General features: G+C 46.5%; 1 protein-coding gene across 1 annotated transcript; it reads left to right on the top strand.

Annotated features, from left to right (window-relative positions):
• Positions 1 to 13,289: 13,289 nt before the first annotated feature.
• LOC147748086 (uncharacterized) lies at positions 13,290 to 20,850 on the top strand. The gene is made up of 2 exons (XM_086927148.1): positions 13,290 to 13,903; positions 20,439 to 20,850. The coding sequence occupies exons 1-2, from the start codon at positions 13,290 to 13,292 to the stop codon at positions 20,848 to 20,850; spliced, it is 1,026 nt and encodes a 341-aa protein (XP_086783274.1).
• The last annotated feature ends 285 nt before the right edge of the window (positions 20,851 to 21,135 follow it).

Genomic DNA, 21,135 nt, shown 5'->3' with positions numbered 1-21,135 from the left:
ATATTGTTTTTTAGAGCCAAGCATGTGCCCGGTGTGAACAATAAAATTGTTGACGCATTCTCGTTCACAGTGGAGAGATTTCATATTTTCGAGCCAGGAGCAGATTTGCAGAAAACACAAGTGCTGCAAGAAGTATGGGAGCTAGCGGACTAAGAATGCTTAAACTTGTTGAAAAATCTCTGGCAGTGAGTACTAGAACATCCTACAGGAGAGCATGGGATTAATTTCTGAGGATGGAGGCATCTCGTAGGAGTCAAGATGAGCGAGGTTGCTTGCTGAGGAGAGACACCGTGTTAGGTTTTATCATAAGTAATATTGATTAAAACATATCATATACAAAGATTGCTGGTAAGATAGCTGGTTTGAGTTTTACAGCAAGTTTTTATGGGGCTATGAGCCCTCAGCCGGTGAGATGGGTAGGCGAATGACGCAAAGCTGGGCTAAAGAAAATCAGAGATGTCGTTTAGCAGGGATGCTATTTCTATGACGTTGTTGCGTATGATGATGGGCCTCTCTTCCATACGTTTTTCTTCTTTTGAACAGTTGTTATGCATGTCTTGTTTGTTTTCTGGTGCATTTAGTAAATCTGAGCTGTTAGGAAGGGGCCATTCAAGGTGTTTAAGAGTAGAAAATATAACATTGACAGGTGAAGCAATGCAGATCTTTCTGGAGGGATTTAAAATGGACCAAAGGGGTAAGTGGGCAAAGGTTTGTGGGTTCAGTGTTTACATGGCAGGATTTCAAAGCAGCAGGGGGGATGAATCCGGTATAGTCTTTGCTCACCAGGATGGCTCTTAGCAGCTTGTGTCACAGGTTCTGGGGGTAATGAAAAAGGCTTTATGTCATATTGCACTCATTCTTTTAGAATTAGTGTTCCTTCTGAAGCAGCGAGGTTGGGGTCCTCTCTTGGTGAGGTGAAAAGATTGCGACGTTGGTCTTCTAATTGTTGTCTTCTGTACATTAGGGAGATGGAGGATGCTTAGCCTGTAAGAAGTTAACTCTTATTTCTCATTTCAGGTTGGGTGGCAGGAATGGCGGCGGCTTTCCTTTACATTTGGATAGCCGGACACTCTTTCATTAAGTGGGCCACAAAGTAAGCTGAGAAACGTCAGTTTGGAAGGAATCTGGGGTTTCATAGTGACAAAATCAAGATTGGCTGGTAGACGAGAGAGGCATGAAATGGGATCAACTTTTACCTTGCTTGGGGGGCGCACGGCAAGATGGCCGCTCGGTAGAGCAGCTCCGCTGGCCAAGCCCACAATCCTGCAATTATCCTGCATCATCCGCCTTCTTACACGATTCCCTCGGGGCGTCAACACAGGAACAGCGGGCAGCACAGTCTGTCAAAAAATTACAGACGGCGGGGTCGGTCCTGCGGCAGATCAGAGGCGAGAGAGGATTCAGGCCTGCGGCGTCAGTGTGGCGGACAGCGGCCGGCCTGTATGGTGAGGAGCGAGATAAGCTGCGGGGGCCCCGGCTTGGCGCCGCAGGCGGGGTAAGGAACACGGCGCAGTTGGGACTGTGCCTTGGGAGTTGCAGGACAGGAGTTGTGGGCAGGTAGGCTCCCAGTGCAGTGTAGAACAACTCTGCGGACCCTGACTCTCTGGTCTCGCTGTCCTTTGGTATGGGAGTGTGGGGAGTTGTGTGACCTTTCTCTGCTTGCGAGTTGGGCTCGGGTCCTTGTGGAGCTGTCGGTGTTTCTCCTTGAGGGGCGAACCGGCGGCTGTCTGGTGGGTGCGCTGCTGTCTTGACTCTCGGGGAGAGTCTGTGATTGCTGCCTGGGTCGACTACACAACGGTGCCTATATAAGGGCGGCGGCGCCATTTGCTGAGGAAATAGAGTTGTCTGATGTGCTGACCTCTCCTACTCTACATGTTAACTTTGCGGATATTGTGCGCTACGAGACGGTGGTGCTGTTGAGCTGATACAATTTATCTGCAACTTCTCTATGTGGTGGGGGCTTGAGAGGCGCTGCGCTGACGTAGATTTCCATTGCTCCTCTCCTTTCCATCTCAACATTGCGACTGGAGTTATAGGACAATGTGGCCTTCATCTTGATCTGGATTATCAGCTATCTCTCATTGTCTTCCTGCCACTCACTGATCTGAGATACTTGCTTTGACTTGGCCTGGTAGATTTGCTGCAGTCTTTCTTACACTGTGCAGCTGATCCCGTTTTTCTGATCAAGCACAGGAACTATATGGTTTTAAGCTGCGCTGGTTTTGCTATGGTGATCCCTTCTGAGCTGGTACCTTGCACTGGGAGTGGCCCGGGAAAGTGATATTAGAGGTGATTTGGAGACCCTCTGACACACACGCTCTGGTGTCGCAAGCTCGGCATCCATTCCCTCTCACCATTGCATTGGATATTTGTGGCGCACTGCCTAACGTAGAGAGCCTCACCTTCTTATTTATTTATTTATTTAGTCTTGGCCTCACTCCAACCATTTCTTTGCACTGAGGCACCATCATGGGCAAATCTGAGTGCGACCATCAGAGACTGACATTTGAGCCACGCAAAAACAGCCGGGCCTCTCAGCATGCGGCCTCTGACTCCGAGGCGGACGCTCCTGCTGATCATCTAAAAAATATTGATAAAACTCTCTTGGCAGTCCAGGCTAGTCTTCAGTCCATTGATGGTAACATAGATCATCTGGATCTATGACGGTACCACGCGTACTTGTACAACGCGTACCGTTACAACGCTACTTTTACCACGCAAGTCGTTACAACGACTTGCGTGGAGGGACGCTGGATAGTAAATTATTTAATTTACTATTCCAACTCCAGTCCCCGTGGACTCTAGGGAAAGGAGTTGGATAGTAAATTAAAGTATTTACTATCCTGGAGCGCCCCCCAGCGCATTTCGTTGTAACGGCCTGCGTGGTAAAAGTATCGTTGTAACGGTACCGCGTTGTAAAATATGCGTGGTAACCGTTGCATACCGTCTCGTTCCATTCGTGAAAGGTGCGGTGGAGAGGCTGGTAAGAGTGGCACTGCTTGTAGCCAAGCGTCGGGTGGCGATGGTGTGGGACAGCAAACTAAGCCGCAAGGTGGAACAGTGGTTGAAGGATCTGTCCCTCTGCAGAGAGATTTTAGTACTATTAGCGGAGGAGCTACTTTCGACAACCAGGCCTAACGATATTTGGGAGCCCCTATTATTATACTTGCGCACTGCTGATCAACCCAACTCACCTGAAACTGTTACTATGTAAACGAATATGTCACACACTGTATTTAATAATGTCTTTCTGTTTAAGCCTATTTTTTCCTATGTATATTTCAGAAGTAGTCACATGCCATTTATTTATATTGTCTTATCTGTTTACAGATTATCTAGATGAGGACGTAATGCATAAAGATGCACTTTTGTTACTCTGTTCATTTTGTTTTTTTGGTCTCATATGTTATGTCACTGTATGATGTAGAAGATATTCTGAAAATCAATAAAAATAAATAAAACATTTTTTTTACCTTGCTATCTAATCTGGTGTTAGTTAGAGGGTGCTCCGAGGTTTTACTTTTACATTTAGGTGAAAATTATCTGGTGCAGTTGTCGGGTTTGGGTTTGATTAAAGAGATTAAAAAAGATCTTGATAATATTGGACAGTGTTGATCTGACACAAAAATCCTGTTAACAGTTTTAGTGCCTAAAATAGTTTTGCAAGGTGCTGTTAATTGAAAGAACGAGGTTCAAAGTGTTTTAAACATATCTTCATTAGCATTTTTATGTATACATATTGGAATTGTCATACAAGAGCAATAATCTTATCTATTAGCATCAGCATAATGAGTGGCATTATTTACATACAGTTGCATTAGAGTCATACATGGTATATGTCTAACTGTGCAGCTTTAGCAGAATCTGTACATTACGTTGCATAGACACCAATTATCTTTCACCACTTCCTGCTCTCCCCATCTGTTTGACCCCTGAGAAGTCACCAGTAGTTCCATTATATAGACATATTAAACAAGCCATATGAAAAAGAAAACATAAGGCCCAAACTTGGAGCAACTGTGTAACCATGCGTCGTCCAATAGTTCCACTGGCCTATCTCATCAGGGCTGTCTATCTCCTTCAGAGGAGGAAGTTTATATGTCATTATGTGAAAGGTCTTTGCAAGGTACTGAGAGAGGGAGGAGAAGAGGGGGACCCAGTCGCCTGATCAGTCTCCCCAACAAGTACACCCCATTGAATGTCTTGCAGGGTTTCAGGGGGTATCCTCAATGCCTGTTGTATCATCCACACTGTCGTCCAACTGCTTTTCATGTCTAGCATCCCATGCTTGCAACACCTTCGTCCACAATTCTGCCATTGGGCGGCGACAGATCCCCATGGGCATCCTCCCTCTGTAATGCCCTCTCCTCTACCTTGGCACACATATCTACATCTCTTTCCCAGGCTGCCACCACAGGGCCCACCGTCGTCGCCTCAGTGCTATCTGTCTTCTTGCTATGATCAGGGCCAGGTCTGCAAGTCCGGGCAAAGGAGTGTTCGAGCCAGTGTTTTGTTAATGTATTCCAGTGCCGGCCTCCAAAACCCCTGCAGCCCTGCACACTCCCATCTCATGTGGGCAAAATCTGCATCTTGTACTTTGTATCTAGGGCAGCAGCGATCCTCCCTACCATACATAAAATGCAGTTTATGTGACTTCAGATAAACCATATGTATATAGTTAAATTGGATAAGCTTGAATCGGGTGCTTCTGGACACCCATTTTGGGCTCCCCAGTACCAAACTCCATTCCTTGTCCAGCAGGTATCTCCCTATTATGACATCCCATCTTCTGCACGTTCAGTCTAAGGGTTTCATGACCATCTCCAGTTGTGCTATATAGTGCCACTTCATTAAATGTCTGGCTGCTCCTAGCATCAGCAACGCCTGGAGAACTCCATGAGTTTTCGGTTCCTGCCTACCGCTCTGCCATTGGTCCCCAAAAGTCTGCACTACTGAATGGTAAGTCAGGAACTGCCCGTGGGGTAGGTTATAGTGGGACAAAAAGTAATCTAGGTGGTTAAATTCTCCTTGTTGAAAGCAGTCACCCACTGTGACAATCTCGGCAGGGACCACTCCGCCAGTTGGATTCTGGTGGAGAATGGTGTGTGTGAGGCCCCACGTGGGCGTCCCATCAGGGACAGGTCTGAGGGAGTCCCTCCTTTATGCTGGAGGCACAAGCGAGGTACAAAGTTAACTAGGAAATGCAACATTTTTGTATAAGCAGGGGTATAGGTTTGCTGGAAGACAGTGACATCAAAACAGAAGATTTCCAATTTTTCAGACAGAATGGAGTTCACCTTTCCTTTGTGAGTAATGAATTGTATCTACTTGAAATTAGGGAAAAATTAGCCTTGACTTTGGCCCTTCAAAGGTGGGGCTAACAATTATTAGGCTGTCTTGGAGACAGCCTACATTTTTCAGCTACAGTTTTTTTTTGTGTTGCTATCTGTTTTAGGCAACAAGTTTTTTGAAGAGATAGTGTTTCTTCTAATAAAACACCTTGTGTGTCTCATGTAAGGTGCGTACCACTGAGAACATGGGTGTAGTTAAGAGAAACATGGGAGCGGTAGCCCTGATGGAGCAAGGTGGCAAAAGCAACATTTTGTGTACCCCTCGTGAAATCAATGTTCCATAATGTTAACGTTTACTAATGGTGTGTTGTGGTGAAATAACCAACAATAGTATAAGATGCGCACACATGCACACGTGGGAATGCTAATTTTGCCTGTATGAAGCAATATAACTAATTTGTATTGTTATTGTCATGTGAACTAATGCACATCTTAAAAATAAATAAACGCAATATGAATGTGCTTAATGTATAAGTTTTTGTGCCAGAAAGTCGACAGATATGTAAGTATAAAATGTATTTATGTGGCTTACCTGCTAGGTAATAATAAATAATGCGAAGTTACAAGTCGAGGAAGTGACTAGGCCAAAGACTGTCCTAAACAATACCCCTTTATTAAATTGCTGAATCACTGTTAACATGATTCTGTAATGATGAGGAAATGCTCATCTACCCCAAATTTGTCCAATCAGAATCCGAGTTGGCGATGTTAGATACTTTTTAGATAGATAGAGTTAGGAAATTAGTGTGTAAAACCCCCTGATTTTGCTTAGAAGTGTCGCTCCTTTCGATTTCATCTCGAAGTGCGGTCGGATTGCAGATCGAATCCTGGATGTAAGAACTCTTTGAATTTTATTTGTTTTCTTTGCAGGACTGAAGGCTAAGATGAGGGCGTTATTTAGGGATGTTAGGAGAGAATGAATTTGGGACTATCTGTTCTTTGCTCTAATTCTGAAGTAAAAGTCTATTTTCCGAGCTTTAAAATAAAATGATCATTTTGAAATAAAGTTAAGATTTTTACTGAATAAAGAATTAATTAATGCCTAAATGTTAGACATACTAAAGTTTGCTTTAAAGAAAATTAGGAAAATGGAAGATTAAAAGCTGTTCTTGTAGTTTTTCCTACACCTGTTTTTCATTCTAGCAGATCCATTGCCATTATGGTGGTGTGTCTGAATAAAATTGGTGTTTGATTAAACCATGGTAAATTGTTAAAACTATAAGGTGTAAATAATAACTAGTTAAATAAGGTTTAGACACTGCCAATGTCACAGCATTACTCATTGCTCTTTCACCAAACCCTGAAGTTGAAGTAAATGAATAGAGTAAGTGCGCAGTGTTTTGGGCCCCACTGTGTGAATGGATGTGTGTTAGGATATTTCAGGGTAATGGTGAGGTTGATTTAGAAATTATTCCTGGAGTCTTGCTGTAGCACTTGTTTCTTGGTAGCAGAGTAGTGGTTGCTAAGGAAATTAGCTAGGATCATGTATAAAGCACTATATAGAGTTTAAAAATGTATAAAATTATGAACTAACATCTTTTGAGTTCGTATTCCGTTATATGTATTTCAGAAAAAGCTTCCAAGTGTTGCGTGAGACTAGTGCCTCTGTCTGCAGGCAGAGGAAGTGTGGCAAGTAAAGTCGCACAGTGCATTGGTCTGTTTCAAAGAAGTAGTATCATCGTATACTGCGGTGGTATTGTCGTATATCACTGTTTAGGGACATTAGGTGTTAAAGGATAGTTGTATAGTGAGGACAGTCTATGAAATTTTAGCCTTCAAGTATAGGGATCATTGCGTATCCTGCTTATTTCTGGGAGAGTAGTAGGACTTAACCCGAGCTTGGTAGAAGGGTAAAGGAGTTGCGCCTACTTTACTAACGAAAGAGGAATTCTGTGGTCGGCTAGTGGTAAGCGCTGCCTACTGGAGATACAGAGTTCATGTGTATATGAGTAGGGATTTATGTATGCACAAGTGTAAATGAAATTGCAATATGCGTTCTGGTGAAACTCTGGGATTGTCTCTAAGGAGGTGAAAAAAATCTCTGTATGTGCTTTCCTGGAGAAACAAATTTGTTATTGCCTGATAGAAGGGTAGAGTAGAGGGTAGTGCTACTTTATCGACGAGTCTAAAATTCTGTGGAGATAAGCGTCGTCTACTCCATATACAGAATACTTGTGCAATTGAGAAAACTCGATCACTTTATTAGCGAAACAGGCAAATGGTATTGTTTTTTTGTAAGTTACTAACTGATTTTGTAAAATATCTTGTAAATACGGCTTCTTGGAAAAAAAACCTGTAAAGGAGGGGTCAGTTGGCGCTGCAGAAGCCGGAGCGCTGGTGACGTCAACAGTGTCGCGCTGGGATTGGTCCTCGTGACCAAAACAGAGTAGAAGCTGATAGGTTCCTCATGAAAAAGCAGCAAAGTGATTGGTAGGCACTTAGAAAAACGTATTGTTTTTAACTTGTTGTGATATTTTTAATCGCCACCTGTGCACTTATCCTCATCTCCCCCCCTCCTCACCTCACACCGCGTCCCTGCACAGCCGATTAGGTGCTGCAGCAGGGGAACGGGAACGGCGAGGACAGACGCCTTCTTAGAAGGAGTCCTGGGTTGGCGGTGCGGCTGCTCGACCCTCCCGCCTTCCCTCAGTTTATAAGTCGCGCTCTCGCCCTCGCGCGCAGATCAGACTTGCCTGCTACAACTCCTGAGGCGGAAAGCCAGGAGTACACTTGTTTTTAACTTGTTGTGATATTTTTCATCGCCGCCTGTGCACTTATCCTCATCTCCCCCCCCCTCCTCACCTCACACCGCGTCCCTGCACAGCCGATTAGGCGCTGCAGCAGGGGAACGGGGACGGCGAGGACAGATGCCATCTTGGAGGGAGTCCTGGGTTGACGGTGCAGCTGCTCGCCCCTCCCGCCTCCCGTCAGTTCATAAGTCGCGCTCTCGCGCGCAGGTCAGACTTGCCTGCTACAACTCCTGAGGTGGAAAGCCGGGAGTACACTTGTTTTTAACTTGTTGTGATATTTTTAATCGCCGCCTGTGCACTTATCCTCATCTCCCCCCCCTCCTCACCTCACACCGTGTCCCTGCACAGCCGATTAGGCGCTGCAGCAGGGGAACGGGAACGGCGAGGACAGACGCCATCTTAGAGGGAGTCCTGGGTTGGCGGTGCAGCTGCTCGCCCCTCCCGCCTCCCGTCAGTTCATAAGTCAGACTTGCCTGCTACAACTCCTGAGGCAGAAAGCCGGGAGAACACTTGTTTTTAACTTGTTGTGATATTTTTAATCGCCGCCTGTGCACTTATCCTCATCTCCCCCCCCCTCCACACCTCACACCGCGTCCCTGCACAGCCGATTAGGCGCTGCAGCAGGGGAACGGGAACGGCGAGGACAGACGCCATCTTAGAGGGAGTCCTGGGTTGGCGGTGCAGCTGTTCGCCCCTCCCGCCTCCCGTCAGTTCATTAGTCGCGCACTCGCGCGCAGACCAGACTTGCCTGCTAAAACTCCTGAGGCGGAAAGCCGGGAGTACACTTGTTTTTAACTTGTTGTGATATTTTTAATCGCCGCCTGGCCACTTATCCTCATCTCCCCCCCCCCCACTCCTCACCTCACACCACGTCCCTGCACAGCCGATTAGGCGCTGCAGCAGGGGAACGGGAACGGCGAGGACAGATATCATCTTAGAGGGAGTCCTGGGTTGGCGGTGCATCTGCTCGCCCCTCCCGTCAGTTCATAAGTCGCGCTCTCCCTCTCGCGCGTAGACCAGACTTGCCTGCTACAACTCCTGAGGCGGAAAGCCGGGAGTACACTTGTTTTTAACTTTTTGTGATATTTGTAATCGCCGCCTGTGCACTTATCCTCATCTCCCCCCCTCCTCACCTCACACCGCGTCCATGCACAGCTGATTAGGCGCTGCAGCAGGGGAACGGGAACAGCGAGGACAGATGCCATCTTAGAGGGAGTCCTGGGTTGGTGGTGCAGCTGCTCGCCCCTCCCACCTCCCTACAGTATATTATGCCCACTTACTCCCGGCTGCGCAGCGGCCGCGTGCAGCCCATCTGCGCCCGTCTGCGACCGGCCGGGACCCGGGGCCTACCACTATGCCCGAGATGTATCCTACTCCTCAATCCAACTCTGTGCCTGCCAGAGCGACTGGCCTATCAGTTCTTCTACTCAGGCACGAATCAGGAACCTTGGAATTTCATTGCCCGCCCAGACGCCAGCGCAGTCATCCGCACCTTTAGAGCCTCCTCCGCAGCCCTCCCCACTTGCTTCTCCTGTCCTTGCCACAGCCTTGTTCCTCAACACCCGCTCGGCGGTTAAGCACCAACTTGAACTGTTTAACCTCTTGGACTCCGTTAACACGGAATTTCTATTCCTCACTGAAACTTGGTTTTCCACCGAATCACTACCCGATGTTCTTGCGGCTCTTCCTGACTCTTACTATGCCCTTCGTGCCGATCGCCCGGGCGGAAAAGTAGGTAGCGGAGTGGCCATGATAGTCCACTCCAAACTTCAACTCCAGCTCCTGCCCTATTCCCCTATTGCATCAGTCGACTTTTTGGTCGCTCGCTCAGTCAACCTCGCGGTCCCCCTTACATGCGCATTATTCTATCGTCCCCCTCAGGCTATGCCCCATTTCATCCCAGCTATCCAGGAATTGCTGGCCACCTTAGTGGTCAACAACTCCTCTGTGCTGATTTTAGGTGACTTCAATTTTTGGCCCCATGACCCCTGGGAAGACCCCACTTCCAAGGACTTCATCGAAATCTCTTGGCTGTCTAAATCTTACTCCTCATATCCACCTTCCCACCCATACAGGTGGTTACATTCTTGACCAGATCTGGTCAGCCAACTTACCTATCTCATCCCTTACCATTTCCCCCTGCATCTGGTCTGACCACTCTCTAATCTCTTTTTCCCTTGACCTTGGGGTTACCAATAAGAATTCCCTCCCCAAAAACACCTGGGCTCGCAACTGGAACCGGATGGATATGGCCGCCTTGTGCTCCTCTCTTGCGGCCTCACTTCCTCATTTGGCTGATACCCCCCCGGACTTACAGGTTACTGCCATTAACAACTGGCTCTCAGCCTCTTGCGACCTAGCTGCACCTCCAAAGCTAGTCAGGACCTGTCGCTCCCATGAGGCCAATAGATGGTTCACTGATGATCTTAAAAACCTCAAACTTGCACTCAGACAAGCAGAACGCCTCTGGTGGCGCGGGTACTGTCCCATCCTTAAATCCCAATATTCAGCCCTCCTTCGTGACTACAAGAAAGCTATCCTCTTGGCTAAAACAGAGCACTTTTCCGCTAAAATCTTCCTTGCGGGTAACAAACCCAAGGAGATCTTCACTATCGTCCACAACTTAGCAGCCGCCGACCGAGTCTCTCCTAAACCCGCTCCTTCTCAATCCCTCTGCAATTCCCTTAATGACTATTTCATCAAGAAGATTGCCACCATTAAACACAATATTCCCTTGCCTCCCTCCTCTTTTTCTCCCCCCTCACTCCCCCCCCCCCATCTATTTTCCTCGATCAGTTCCCCGCTATCTCTAAAGAGACCTTTCTCACTCTGTTGAAGAAAATCAAATCGGGATCCCCCTCCGACTGCTGCCCTGTCCGCATACTGAAGGAGGTCTTTCTCAACTGTGCAGAATCCCCGCTTATTCTTCTCAACACTTCTATTCTCCAGGGAACTGTCCCAGTTGCGTTTAAATCAGCCACAGTTATTCCTATCTTAAAAAAACCTGGGGCTGATCCTTCTTCTCTTTCCAATTTCCACCCCATTTCTTTGCTCCCGTTCTTGGGCAAAATGTTGGAGAGCCATATTACAACCAGCCTCTCAGTCTTCATCGAGGAGAACCATCTCTTAGCCTCTCATCAGGCCGGCTTCCAGCCAGCCCATTCTAGGGAGTCTGTGGTCCTCTCTGTCCTGGACGAGCTTAGGCAGAGTGCGGACATCAACTCCTCCCAGGCCCTCGTTCTCCTCGATCTGTCCGCCGCCTTTGACATGGTCGACATTCCATCCTTCTCGACCGTGTCAGGGGCGCCGGCATCCGGGGGACTGCACTGGCTTGGCTTACCTCCTTTTTACAAGATCGGACACAGGCCGTTCACCTGGATGGCTTTTCTGCCCCTTCTTGCTCTGTCACTTGCGGGGTTCCCCAAGGTTCTTCCCTTTCCCCTCTTCTATTTAATCTTTACATTCACCCTCTTTTTGCTGCTTTACAAGGTATGGAGGTGTCAGTGTTTAATTATGCTGACGACCTCCAGCTCATCTTCAATCTTTCTTCCTCCCATGATTCTATCCTCAAATTCCATACTGTACTTACTTTCATCTATGACTGGATGAACTCCAACCATTTAAAACTTAATCTGGACAAGACGGAATTGATCCTTACTGGTAGCTGCTCCAGCCCTTGGTCCCCTGTTTTTTGGCCCCCCGCGCTTGGCCCCCCTCACCCTCCACTAAAGCAAAAACTTTGGGCATCCAAATCAGCCATGATCTGACCATGCGCCCCCAGATCAGCTCTGTCATTTCGTCCTGCTTTTTGTCCCTCCGCATTATCCGTAAAATCTCTCGTTTTTTTCTCCTTTGAGGCCCTTAAGCTCATCATATCGGCCATGATCGTCTCCCGCCTGGATTATGGCAATAGCCTTTATGTAGGGACCCCGGCGTACGAGCTCAGGCGCCTCCAACTCATCCAAAAAAAACATGGAGGCCTGTGTTTTTCCACTATGGCCCCCTGCTTCTGGAATGCCCTCCCTTTCTCCATCCGGTCCCTCTCTGTCTACATGGACTTTCGTAAAGCTTTAAAAACTCACCTCTTCTCTTTAGCCTTTCCTCTGCAATAATCTCCTGGCTTCTCTCCCCTCATATGTCAAGTCACAGCGCCAAGAAACCGCTAGGTGTTAGTGCGCTCAACAAATTTCTTCAACTTCAACTTCATCGTGTGTGTTAGTGTGAACTGCGCTGCGATAGGTTGGTGTTACGGAACAGCAAAACAGGGAAGTGTGCGATCTTTTGAAAGACAGAAGAATACTGGAAAAATGTCTTATTATTACGAAGAGGAAAAGAAGAAACCTTCATGGTTTAAGAAATTAAAAAATGTATTTGCAAAATATAAGGAAATTGTGACAAGAGAGGGAAAAATACTTCCTCCACTAAAAACGCCTGCATGTTGTCAAAATATGGTTACCATACATGCGTTTGGTTAGAGAATTGGGCATGGTATACCAAGGACGATGGTGTGTTAGCTTTTCCTGAAGGTGGATCTTTTGATTTGCCAATTTTAAGAGATTTGAGAGACAAAATGATTACGCTTGAGCCAAAACCTAGACCGACTCCATTTGAAGCTTTGGTTGAGTGGGAAGATGAGATGCATGAGTTGGAGAGCGAGAGGTTAAGCAGGCATATCAGACCAAGAGGTAGAGGTCGAGATTTGTGGGGAGAAACACATGAGAGTAGAATGCGTAGATGGAGAAATAGTAATATGTGTGATGGCATGTACCCAGTTAGATTAATGGATGAATATGAGGGTCGGAAATGTACAGAAAAGAAAAAGAATGTAGAAACAGCGAACCAAAGTTATGGTGAAAGTGAACCGGAGGATGCTGTATTAGAATTAAATAGGAGACCACCCCCATATCAACCAGGTTCTTTATGAACTACTCCGAATGCTCCAATAGCAGATGAAAGAAATAATGAAACCCGCAGACAATATTCAAGTTTAAAAGATGTGCCAGATAGAGTAGAAACCAGATATATTCCAAGTACTCCAGTTGTGGAAGCTAGAATTACAGGTACTCCTGTACAAATGAATGATTCACACAAAACTGTGCGAAGTGATGAAACCCGAAGTGATGTGCAACCAGATATTTCTGACTATGTATGCTCTGCACATGAACTGATTCAGAACCTTACTAAAAACATGGAAGCAGTAACTGTCCCTGTAACGACAGGGCCTGTAATACCAGTGTTCGAAAATCAGAGAATAAAAGAGCCAAGCTTGACAATTCCGTTACAACAAAGTTTACAGAAAGTAAAAGAAAATGTTTATCCAGATTTATCTGATATAAGACGAAATATTAATATGAATCCGCCTGAATTGTCTTTTAATCAGAGTCCATCATTTAGATATCCGATTGGTGCAGAATCTGACTCAGCAACGCCAGAGAAAAGTGTAGATACAATAGATTTAACGCAAACACCTGTAGGACCATCTGAAAAAGAATTGAGTGACTGGATTAAAACTTTAAAATTAAAAGACCAGGAATCAAAAGTGCTGGATGTGGTAAAACTAAAAGTAGATATGGAAGAATTAATTATTGGAACGATTGGAACAGATAGACTAAAAACGTACCAGGATGATGAACTTATGTTTATGTGTAAAAGCATAACATGGAAGGCCAAAACAGTGTATGATCAATTGGAAGAATTAGCAAGTGAATTAGGAGTGAAGTTTTCAAAATTTAAGTCATTGCAGAAATCATATAGAGTGGATTTTGCAGAAAAAGACATTGAGAACATGAATACTGCTGGGAGGTTAGCAGTGGCGGTGCGTCCATTGGGGGCGTTGGGGCATTGCCCCGCTAGCCATGGACGACCGCCAAGTCACGCATTTGAGAAAGAATAACAAAATAAAAGAAATGAATCTGAGCGCACTCACCCGCACTGTGCTACAGGGACAAGCCCGACAGAATCCGGCATCGAGAAGGAAGTGTGGCCGGGGGCGGGGCTGCGGCAGAGAGTGACAGGGCAACTAGCATACATAGTGCAGCAGCAGCAGTGTGTCAAGTGTGCGCATGTCAAAATCAGGAGTAGTAATTTGTAAGACTGGCCCGCGCATGCGCACACGTATTAGGCCTTCCCTCCTCCTCCACCCCTATAGCACTCAGACACAGTGGGACCCGGGGCCCCCGGTCTCATTATGGGCAGTTTATAATCCTGCTCTGGCTGCTCTTATCCAATCCTGGCGCAGTGGCACTGTTAATGCTGCGCCAGGATTGGCTGAGTAGACTGCAGCAGGATGGTGCCGCGTGTGGGTGGTGGCTGTGCTCAGGGCCGCTCTGTATGGCCAATCACATGTGGCTATAGAAGCCATGCAGAGGTGATTGGCCATTTCACTACGCTGTCGGTATGTCCCTGCGCCTGTACCACAACAACGATGAGTCAGAGTCACGAGGAGGAGTGACTGGATGGACTGTACACTGTAGTGTGATGTAGACCTCGAAACTCAGTCGTGCCTGGCCTGCTGCAGTCGGTGACGGTGTCAGTAGAGTGACACAATTAATGTCTTCAGAATCATGATCATCCAGTTCCTCATGGTCATATAACGTAAGTTTTCTGTGTGTACACTACAGACTAGTACAGTCAGTGCGTCGTGTGTAGACGGTGTGCGTGACTGGATGACTGATGAACTCAACTACACAGTGCAGTGACAGTCAGTGGTGCACGCATCGGATTATTAGTTAGAAGTTAGAATTTAAGTAGTTGAACTGAACTGCAAAGTTAGCTAGGCCTCGAGCGAGGGAGGCGGCGATGGGGAGGCGAAGCGGCGGCAGGAGGAGTACCTCGTCATAACTGCAAACTAAAGTAAAGTTAGCAAGGCCTCGAGGGAGGCGGCGATCACGGGGAGGTGAGGCGGCGGCAGGAAAAGTACTGCGTCATCTATCAGTATATCTACCTGTGTTGAGTTGACTAGTGGCTACTTCACTCATATACTGGCCGTGGCCGGCGTGGCCGCATAAGACAATGATTCATCACCGCGTTGTGTGTCCCCATGGTCTTCACCGTAATGCTGTTTAGATAGAAGTTTGCCCGCTGTGGATGAGGCTGTGTGGTGGGGCGATAGGATGGTGGCACAGCCTCCGCATCTGGCGGTTTTACGAGATGCCGCCATCGCTGCCCAATTTGGATAGCAGGCCGCAGAGGGCAGTCTGTGCTCCGGCGGGCACGGCATATGCCAGGCAGAAATCAGAACCTGGCATATCTGTGCGCGCGCCAGAGTGGAGTAAAACGGAAACTGGGGGTGTTGGAAGGTCAGTGGGAAGGACTTGTGCTAGCTGTGCAAGGGCAGAGGTGCCTCCAGGTCAGTTCACTAGCAGTTGCAGAGCTTCTTCTGTATAAAAACTATTCTGTGCGTCAACCACAGAGGGAAACTGCACTTTTTGCTCCTCTAGCCCTAAAATTAGCCCCATTGTACGAGAAGACAACACGAATATGTTACTTTGACTTAGAAAGCAGTAGGGACAAAAGTCCGAAGCTTTGCTTATGCTGCACGACCCTATTACATTATCTAGGCCTTTTCATATCCCTTCCACTGGACACAGTGGAAATGTCCGATGTTTTCTGCCTACACCTGTATTATGGGATGTAAATCCCAAGCAGTCCCTCATCTCAGTAGTCCTTGCTGTACATAGATTGCGCAGTGGTTGGAATACATGTTTAACATATGTGGGATCACACAGTGTGCAGGTTGACCAGCGGTTATTGAAAACATTGCCTGTGACCTCTGTACCGGATACTGGATTGAACCGTCCGCAAAGTCGTCGAGCTGATGTGAATGCGGCGAGCAGTACCTACTGTCATATCCACGAGGCTGGCACTGCGCAGCGCAATCACTCACGGACACAGGTAGGTGCGCTCACGATTCTTTATTTTGTCATTGTGTACAGCTGGTCACACACACGTCCTTCTTCATGGTCGCCCTGGTCGAATCTGTCCTCTTCCTGTCCCCTGACCGGATGTGGTGTCCGGTGACCTGGTCACCTCCCTCACGACCCACAGGGTCCTAGTGTATGCAGTGTCCCTACTGTCCTGTCGCCTTGTCCGTCATCTGTCTTTCAGGTCATGACATCTCCCCCCTTGTTGCAAACAACAGTTTGTGGCCCAGTTCTACTAATCACTCTGTGTCACCACTATTTAAATCATTAACTCGTCTTTGGAGAGAGAGAGAGAGAGAGAGAGATTGTCAGTCTCGTTGATCCTTCTCCCCAGGCCCTGTTTCCTACTTCTTTCTACGTAGTCTCTTTGTGCCTTTGCATCCCTTCCTTGGTCGTCGTTTTCTGCCGTCATCTTTCTTTCTGCTCTTCAGTTGTCCTCCGTCTTTTCTCGGTTTGCCAGTCACTCTTTCTCTTTGTCGTTGCTCTCTCCTCTTACTCTTCTTTCTGTCCTTCCGTTGTCCTCCTTCTGCTCTCTTTTTGCCGGCCTCTCGTCGCCTTGATCGTTGTTCTCTGCCCTCCGTTTCGTTTCTTGCTCCTTTCTTTCTACAGCCGCCTTTTGTTGTATTTGTTCTCTCCATTATTCTTTTTTGTTCTCTTCCTTTTTCTTTGTTCTCTGAGTCTTCTCTTTGCTTGCTCTCAACATAGCTGTTGTCTTTTTTATATGTCATTGTTATAAGGCCCATTGTTTGGGCGGTGTTGTTGCTCATCAGGCATGGCCCTGGGACATCGCCTTGTAGAACATGAATGTCCTCCTTATTTATCTTGTCATTGTATCTCAGTTCCTCTGTGAACTTCCCCAAGTAAGTTACTTCTTTCCTTGCCCCCCAAGTAAAGATCTTTACCTTGGACTTTCTCAGGGTCGGCTTTACTTCCATTCTCTCATACTCCGATGCACACATGACATTGCAAGTTGCACCACTGTCCAGTACAAAGTCTGTTTCATGCACTCCTACTCTTATCTTTGCATGGTCTGTCTTTCCTCAGGTGCTTCTGTCTGCTGGCTGTGTTGTTTCTCCCGCTTCTTCTTCCTTGCTCTGCTCGGTGTGCACCTCCGACATGTGATATAGTCTTTCTACGTTCTCTACTTCCTCTTCTTCACCTGACCCTCGTGATGAACTCCTCCTTTCGTTGTCAACATACCTGACATGTCTTGTCGTCGATTCCTGTTGTCTTCCTGTTCTCCCATTGTCGTCTCTTAATGGGGCACCTTGGCACATACTGGCGTAGTGATTCCTCCCACCACATCTTCGGCACGTCTGGCCAAAGGCGGGGCATTGACCTCTGTGTGGAAATTCCATTCCGCACTTGTAGCATGTTCTTTCAGGTCGTCTCCTCTCGTTTTGTTCCCTCCAGTCATTCTTTTGTTGGTCTGTGCGATATCTGTTTGTCGTAAAATGTGCGTTTTCTGTTTCAACGCTCTTCCCTCTTTCCATTTCCTTGGCATGTTCCGCTGCTCTCGCCTCTGCTCCCGCTAGTGACAGGATGTTCTCCAATGAGGTTGGTTCCTTAAGTATTCTTGCTCTGAATCCTGTGTCGCGACAGCCTTCTATGATCCGTAGCCTGATTGCTTGCTCGTTATCAAATTTGTCAAATTCACAATGTGTCACCAATTTCCTCAGCCGTGTCGCGAAGTCGTCTAGTGTTTCGCCGACTTGTTGACATGCGATGGTAAAAGTATATCGTTTGAAATCAATGTTTCGTTGCGGGTAGAATTTGGCTGTTAGACATTTCTTTAGTTGGTCATATGTTTTTGTTTCTTCGGTCGGCAGTGTCACCAGAAGTTCTTCGACATCGTCCCCTGCCAAATTCAATAGTAGTCCCAGTTTCTTTCCAGCTGCTACATCTGTATCGTCTACATATCTTTCAAACCGTCTGATCCACTTTTCCCACCTTATTCCTATTTGTGGCTCCGATAGGTTAAACGGTAGTGGTCTCCTGTATTGTGCTTTAGGCTTTGGATCTGCCATTCTTTCCTTCTTTCTTTATCTGTTCGTTCCTCTTTTATTTCCTCTTTTTCTTCTTCTTCTTCTGTTCTCTTGCCTTATCTTCCTTTCTCTTTTGTCTCTTTTCTTCCCCTCGTTTTTTTTTTTTTTCCTATCCGCTCTTTCTTCTTTTATTTCTTCTTTTTTCTCTTCTTCTTCTGTTCTCTTTCTTTATCTTTCTTTCTCTTTTGTCTCTTTTCTTCCCCTTGTTTTTCTTCTCCTTCTTCTTTGTTTTATTTTAGTCTTTCTACTTTCCTTTTGCTTATGTGTCTCTTTTATTACTTTCTTTTCTCTTTCTTCTTTTATTTCTTCTTTGTCTTCTATTTCTATTCTTTTGTTCTTCTTTTTCAGCCTTTCAATGCTTTTCTTGTCTTTTCTTTATTGTTTTCTGCTCTTTCTTCTTTTTCGCCTGACTCCGTGATGGCCGCTCTCCTTATTTCTATGCCTTTTCTGTTTTTGTCTTCTTCCTAAAATGGCCGCCGCTCTTCTCGCGAGATTTCGCGTTCGAAATCTCGCTTGCCTGGCCCCAAAATGGCCGCTTCCCCGATCTCGCCTCTGATTGGCCTAGCCGCCTGATCCCAAAATGGCCGCCGAGACTCTCGCGAGAGGTTGCGCCTATTTTGAGATTTCGCGCGTTCCTTCGCGCTTACCCCAGTTTTGCCGGATTGTTCGTCAGAGGCGGTCGGGTGGGCTCCGATGTCGCTTCTTTCACTCTTCTTCTTTGGGCACATCCAGGGTGGGCACCTGGTTCTTCCGATGTCGATGGCGTCACGATGCACGTCTGTTCCCTTCACACCCTTCGTCGCCAGTTGTCATATCCACGAGGCTGGCACTGCGCAGCGCAATCACTCACGGACACAGGTAGGTGCGCTCACGATTCTTTATTTTGTCATTGTGTACAGCTGGTCACACACACGTCCTTCTTCATGGTCGCCCTGGTCGAATCTGTCCTCTTCCTGTCCCCTGACCGGATGTGGTGTCCGGTGACCTGGTCACCTCCCTCACGACCCACAGGGTCCTAGTGTCTGCTGTCCCTACTGTCCTGTCGCCTTGTCCGTCATCTGTCTTTCAGGTCATGACACCTACCTTCACTGCTGTGCATGCACGTAATTCCCTGGCTGCCTAGAATTGTGCTGCGTGTGCCATGGTGGCCTTGTAACTTGAGCTCATGATGATCTTAGCGCAGACTTCCACTCATCCGCAACCGGTTTAATTTTACAAGGCTGCATGTCAAGGCACAGTTCTGGAAGGCAACAGCAACGTAAAACAAATGTTTTCCTACAGGTCCAGGAAAAGTTATGTTTCTTTTCCCAGTCAGTCAGTGTTATGTTACATGATGAAAAAAAAGTAAACAAGTTTGAAGTTCGTTCGTGCTAGCTAACTCATGATAACTCCCTTGTATTAAGACTTTAAAAACTACCTCTTTTACTTACACCTGTAGCTAGGCTGCCCCCTAATACTATACAAACTACGTTGCTTACGTCAGTCATTTTAAAATATAAATGCATTATGCATGGCTCCCTTGAATGCAATTTTTATCATAATGAAAGAGAAAGTACAACGAACTAATGACTACTCAGCTCAATGTTGGCAAAGACCATCCATTAGCTTTTGGAACATGCGGTGCTTGAAATGGAAACATAGACGTGCAGGTAGTGGTCTTTTGGTTTTCAAGTAAGGGGCCAAGCAGTTTGATCAGAGTGGGGTGGGACAAGGGAAGCTATGTTGTTCTTTTCATAGGATGGTGGATGACCACATGTTGTTTTCTGCTGTTTACTGATTGCCCGGGGATGGATAGGGGGCCGGGAGCTTCTTATTTCAGGGGTGTTTGATTTTTCTTATGGTACACGCTATATTGCGGGGAACACAAATGGTACACACATTGTCATGCTCGAGAAAGGAGTATGACTATTTTATATGTGTACATCCCCTATGTGGAAGATAGCATAAACGTGCAGTCTCCAGTGACAGATAAAATGGCCGAGCGTCTGTTGTAGGCTGGGAACTTCAATTGCGTGCTTGATGCAGATGTGGAAAGATGACCCAACTAGGCCTGTGAAGACGTTTGGAGAGAACTGTACCACGCCAAAAGGGAGTTTTCCTGTTTCTCTGCCACTCGTGGCACAAATAGTCGACTAGATTGGGCCTTGGGAACTGCCGAGAGAGAGGAGATGGAAGCCCCAGACACCGAGGAGACTATTTTAGCTCTTAGAAGATGTCTAGGGTGCACGTGGGGTCGACTCCGAAATTCACACATTGGGAGAAAGGACATCGCCTGCACAGGGAGGGGGGCCCGAACCCCCCCTTAGGTTTTTCGGGCTCGAGCGATCGCTACGCCCCACCTCTTGCAATTGTCAACGTCCGCCACTGGAGGTTAGCACAAATAAAAGAATTGATTGTGCTGGTGCGAAAATGGGGAGATGTGAGCAAATGGAGGATTAAGTGGGCAAAGAAGAAAGAAGAAAATAATGATAAATCCACATTAGCTATTCAAATCAGGGAAAAAGAGGCATTGATAACTGAGTTCCCCATGAGAGAGAAACCTGGAGGAGGATATGTGCATGTTCCTTGGAGTAGACAAGACATATTGTCATTTACAAATGATTTCCCTAGGTTGAGAGAGAAACCAGTAGAATGGTATTGCCAGGTAGACAGATTTGTAAAAGTGTCAAAAGTTTTATGGATCGATTTAGATGGATTGTTTGACATAGTGGTGCCAGCGGATTTATGGACAGAATGTAAAATAGCTGTGGACTGGCCAATGGAAGAGTTTCCTAGAGACTAAGTAACAGGAGCTCCATCACCAGATGTAATATGAAAGTACGAACAAGTGATAGTATGGCTAAAAAATAAGATACCCCCAAAAGAAACCGATTAGGTAAAAATAAACAGGACCACACAAGAACCGAAAGAATCTGTACATTCATTCTATGAAAGATTACTGTTAGTTTTTAAGCAGTATAGCGGTTATGAGGAACTAAATGAGAAAGATATGAGCCACTTCATATACAGATTTGTTTATGGTTTGAGACCAGAAATTTCAGACATGATTAGACACAGCATGATAGGA

The sequence above is a fragment of the Lissotriton vulgaris genome, chromosome 1_1 (genome assembly GCF_964263255.1).
Source record: "Lissotriton vulgaris chromosome 1_1, aLisVul1.2, whole genome shotgun sequence".
Lineage (NCBI taxonomy): Eukaryota > Metazoa > Chordata > Amphibia > Caudata > Salamandridae > Lissotriton > Lissotriton vulgaris.
Note: the sequence above shows the minus strand (reverse complement) of the source record. Positions and strands in the feature narration are given on the sequence as shown.

Bases quoted from the DNA above. Each gene is read 5' to 3' on its own strand.
- LOC147748086 (XM_086927148.1), top strand. From the start codon at position 13,290: ATGGAAGCAGTAACTGTCCCTGTAACGACAGGGCCTGTAATACCAGTG. The intron at 13,904-20,438 runs GTTAGCAGTGGC...CCGCCACTGGAG, and splicing joins AACATGAATACTGCTGGGAG to GTTAGCACAAATAAAAGAAT.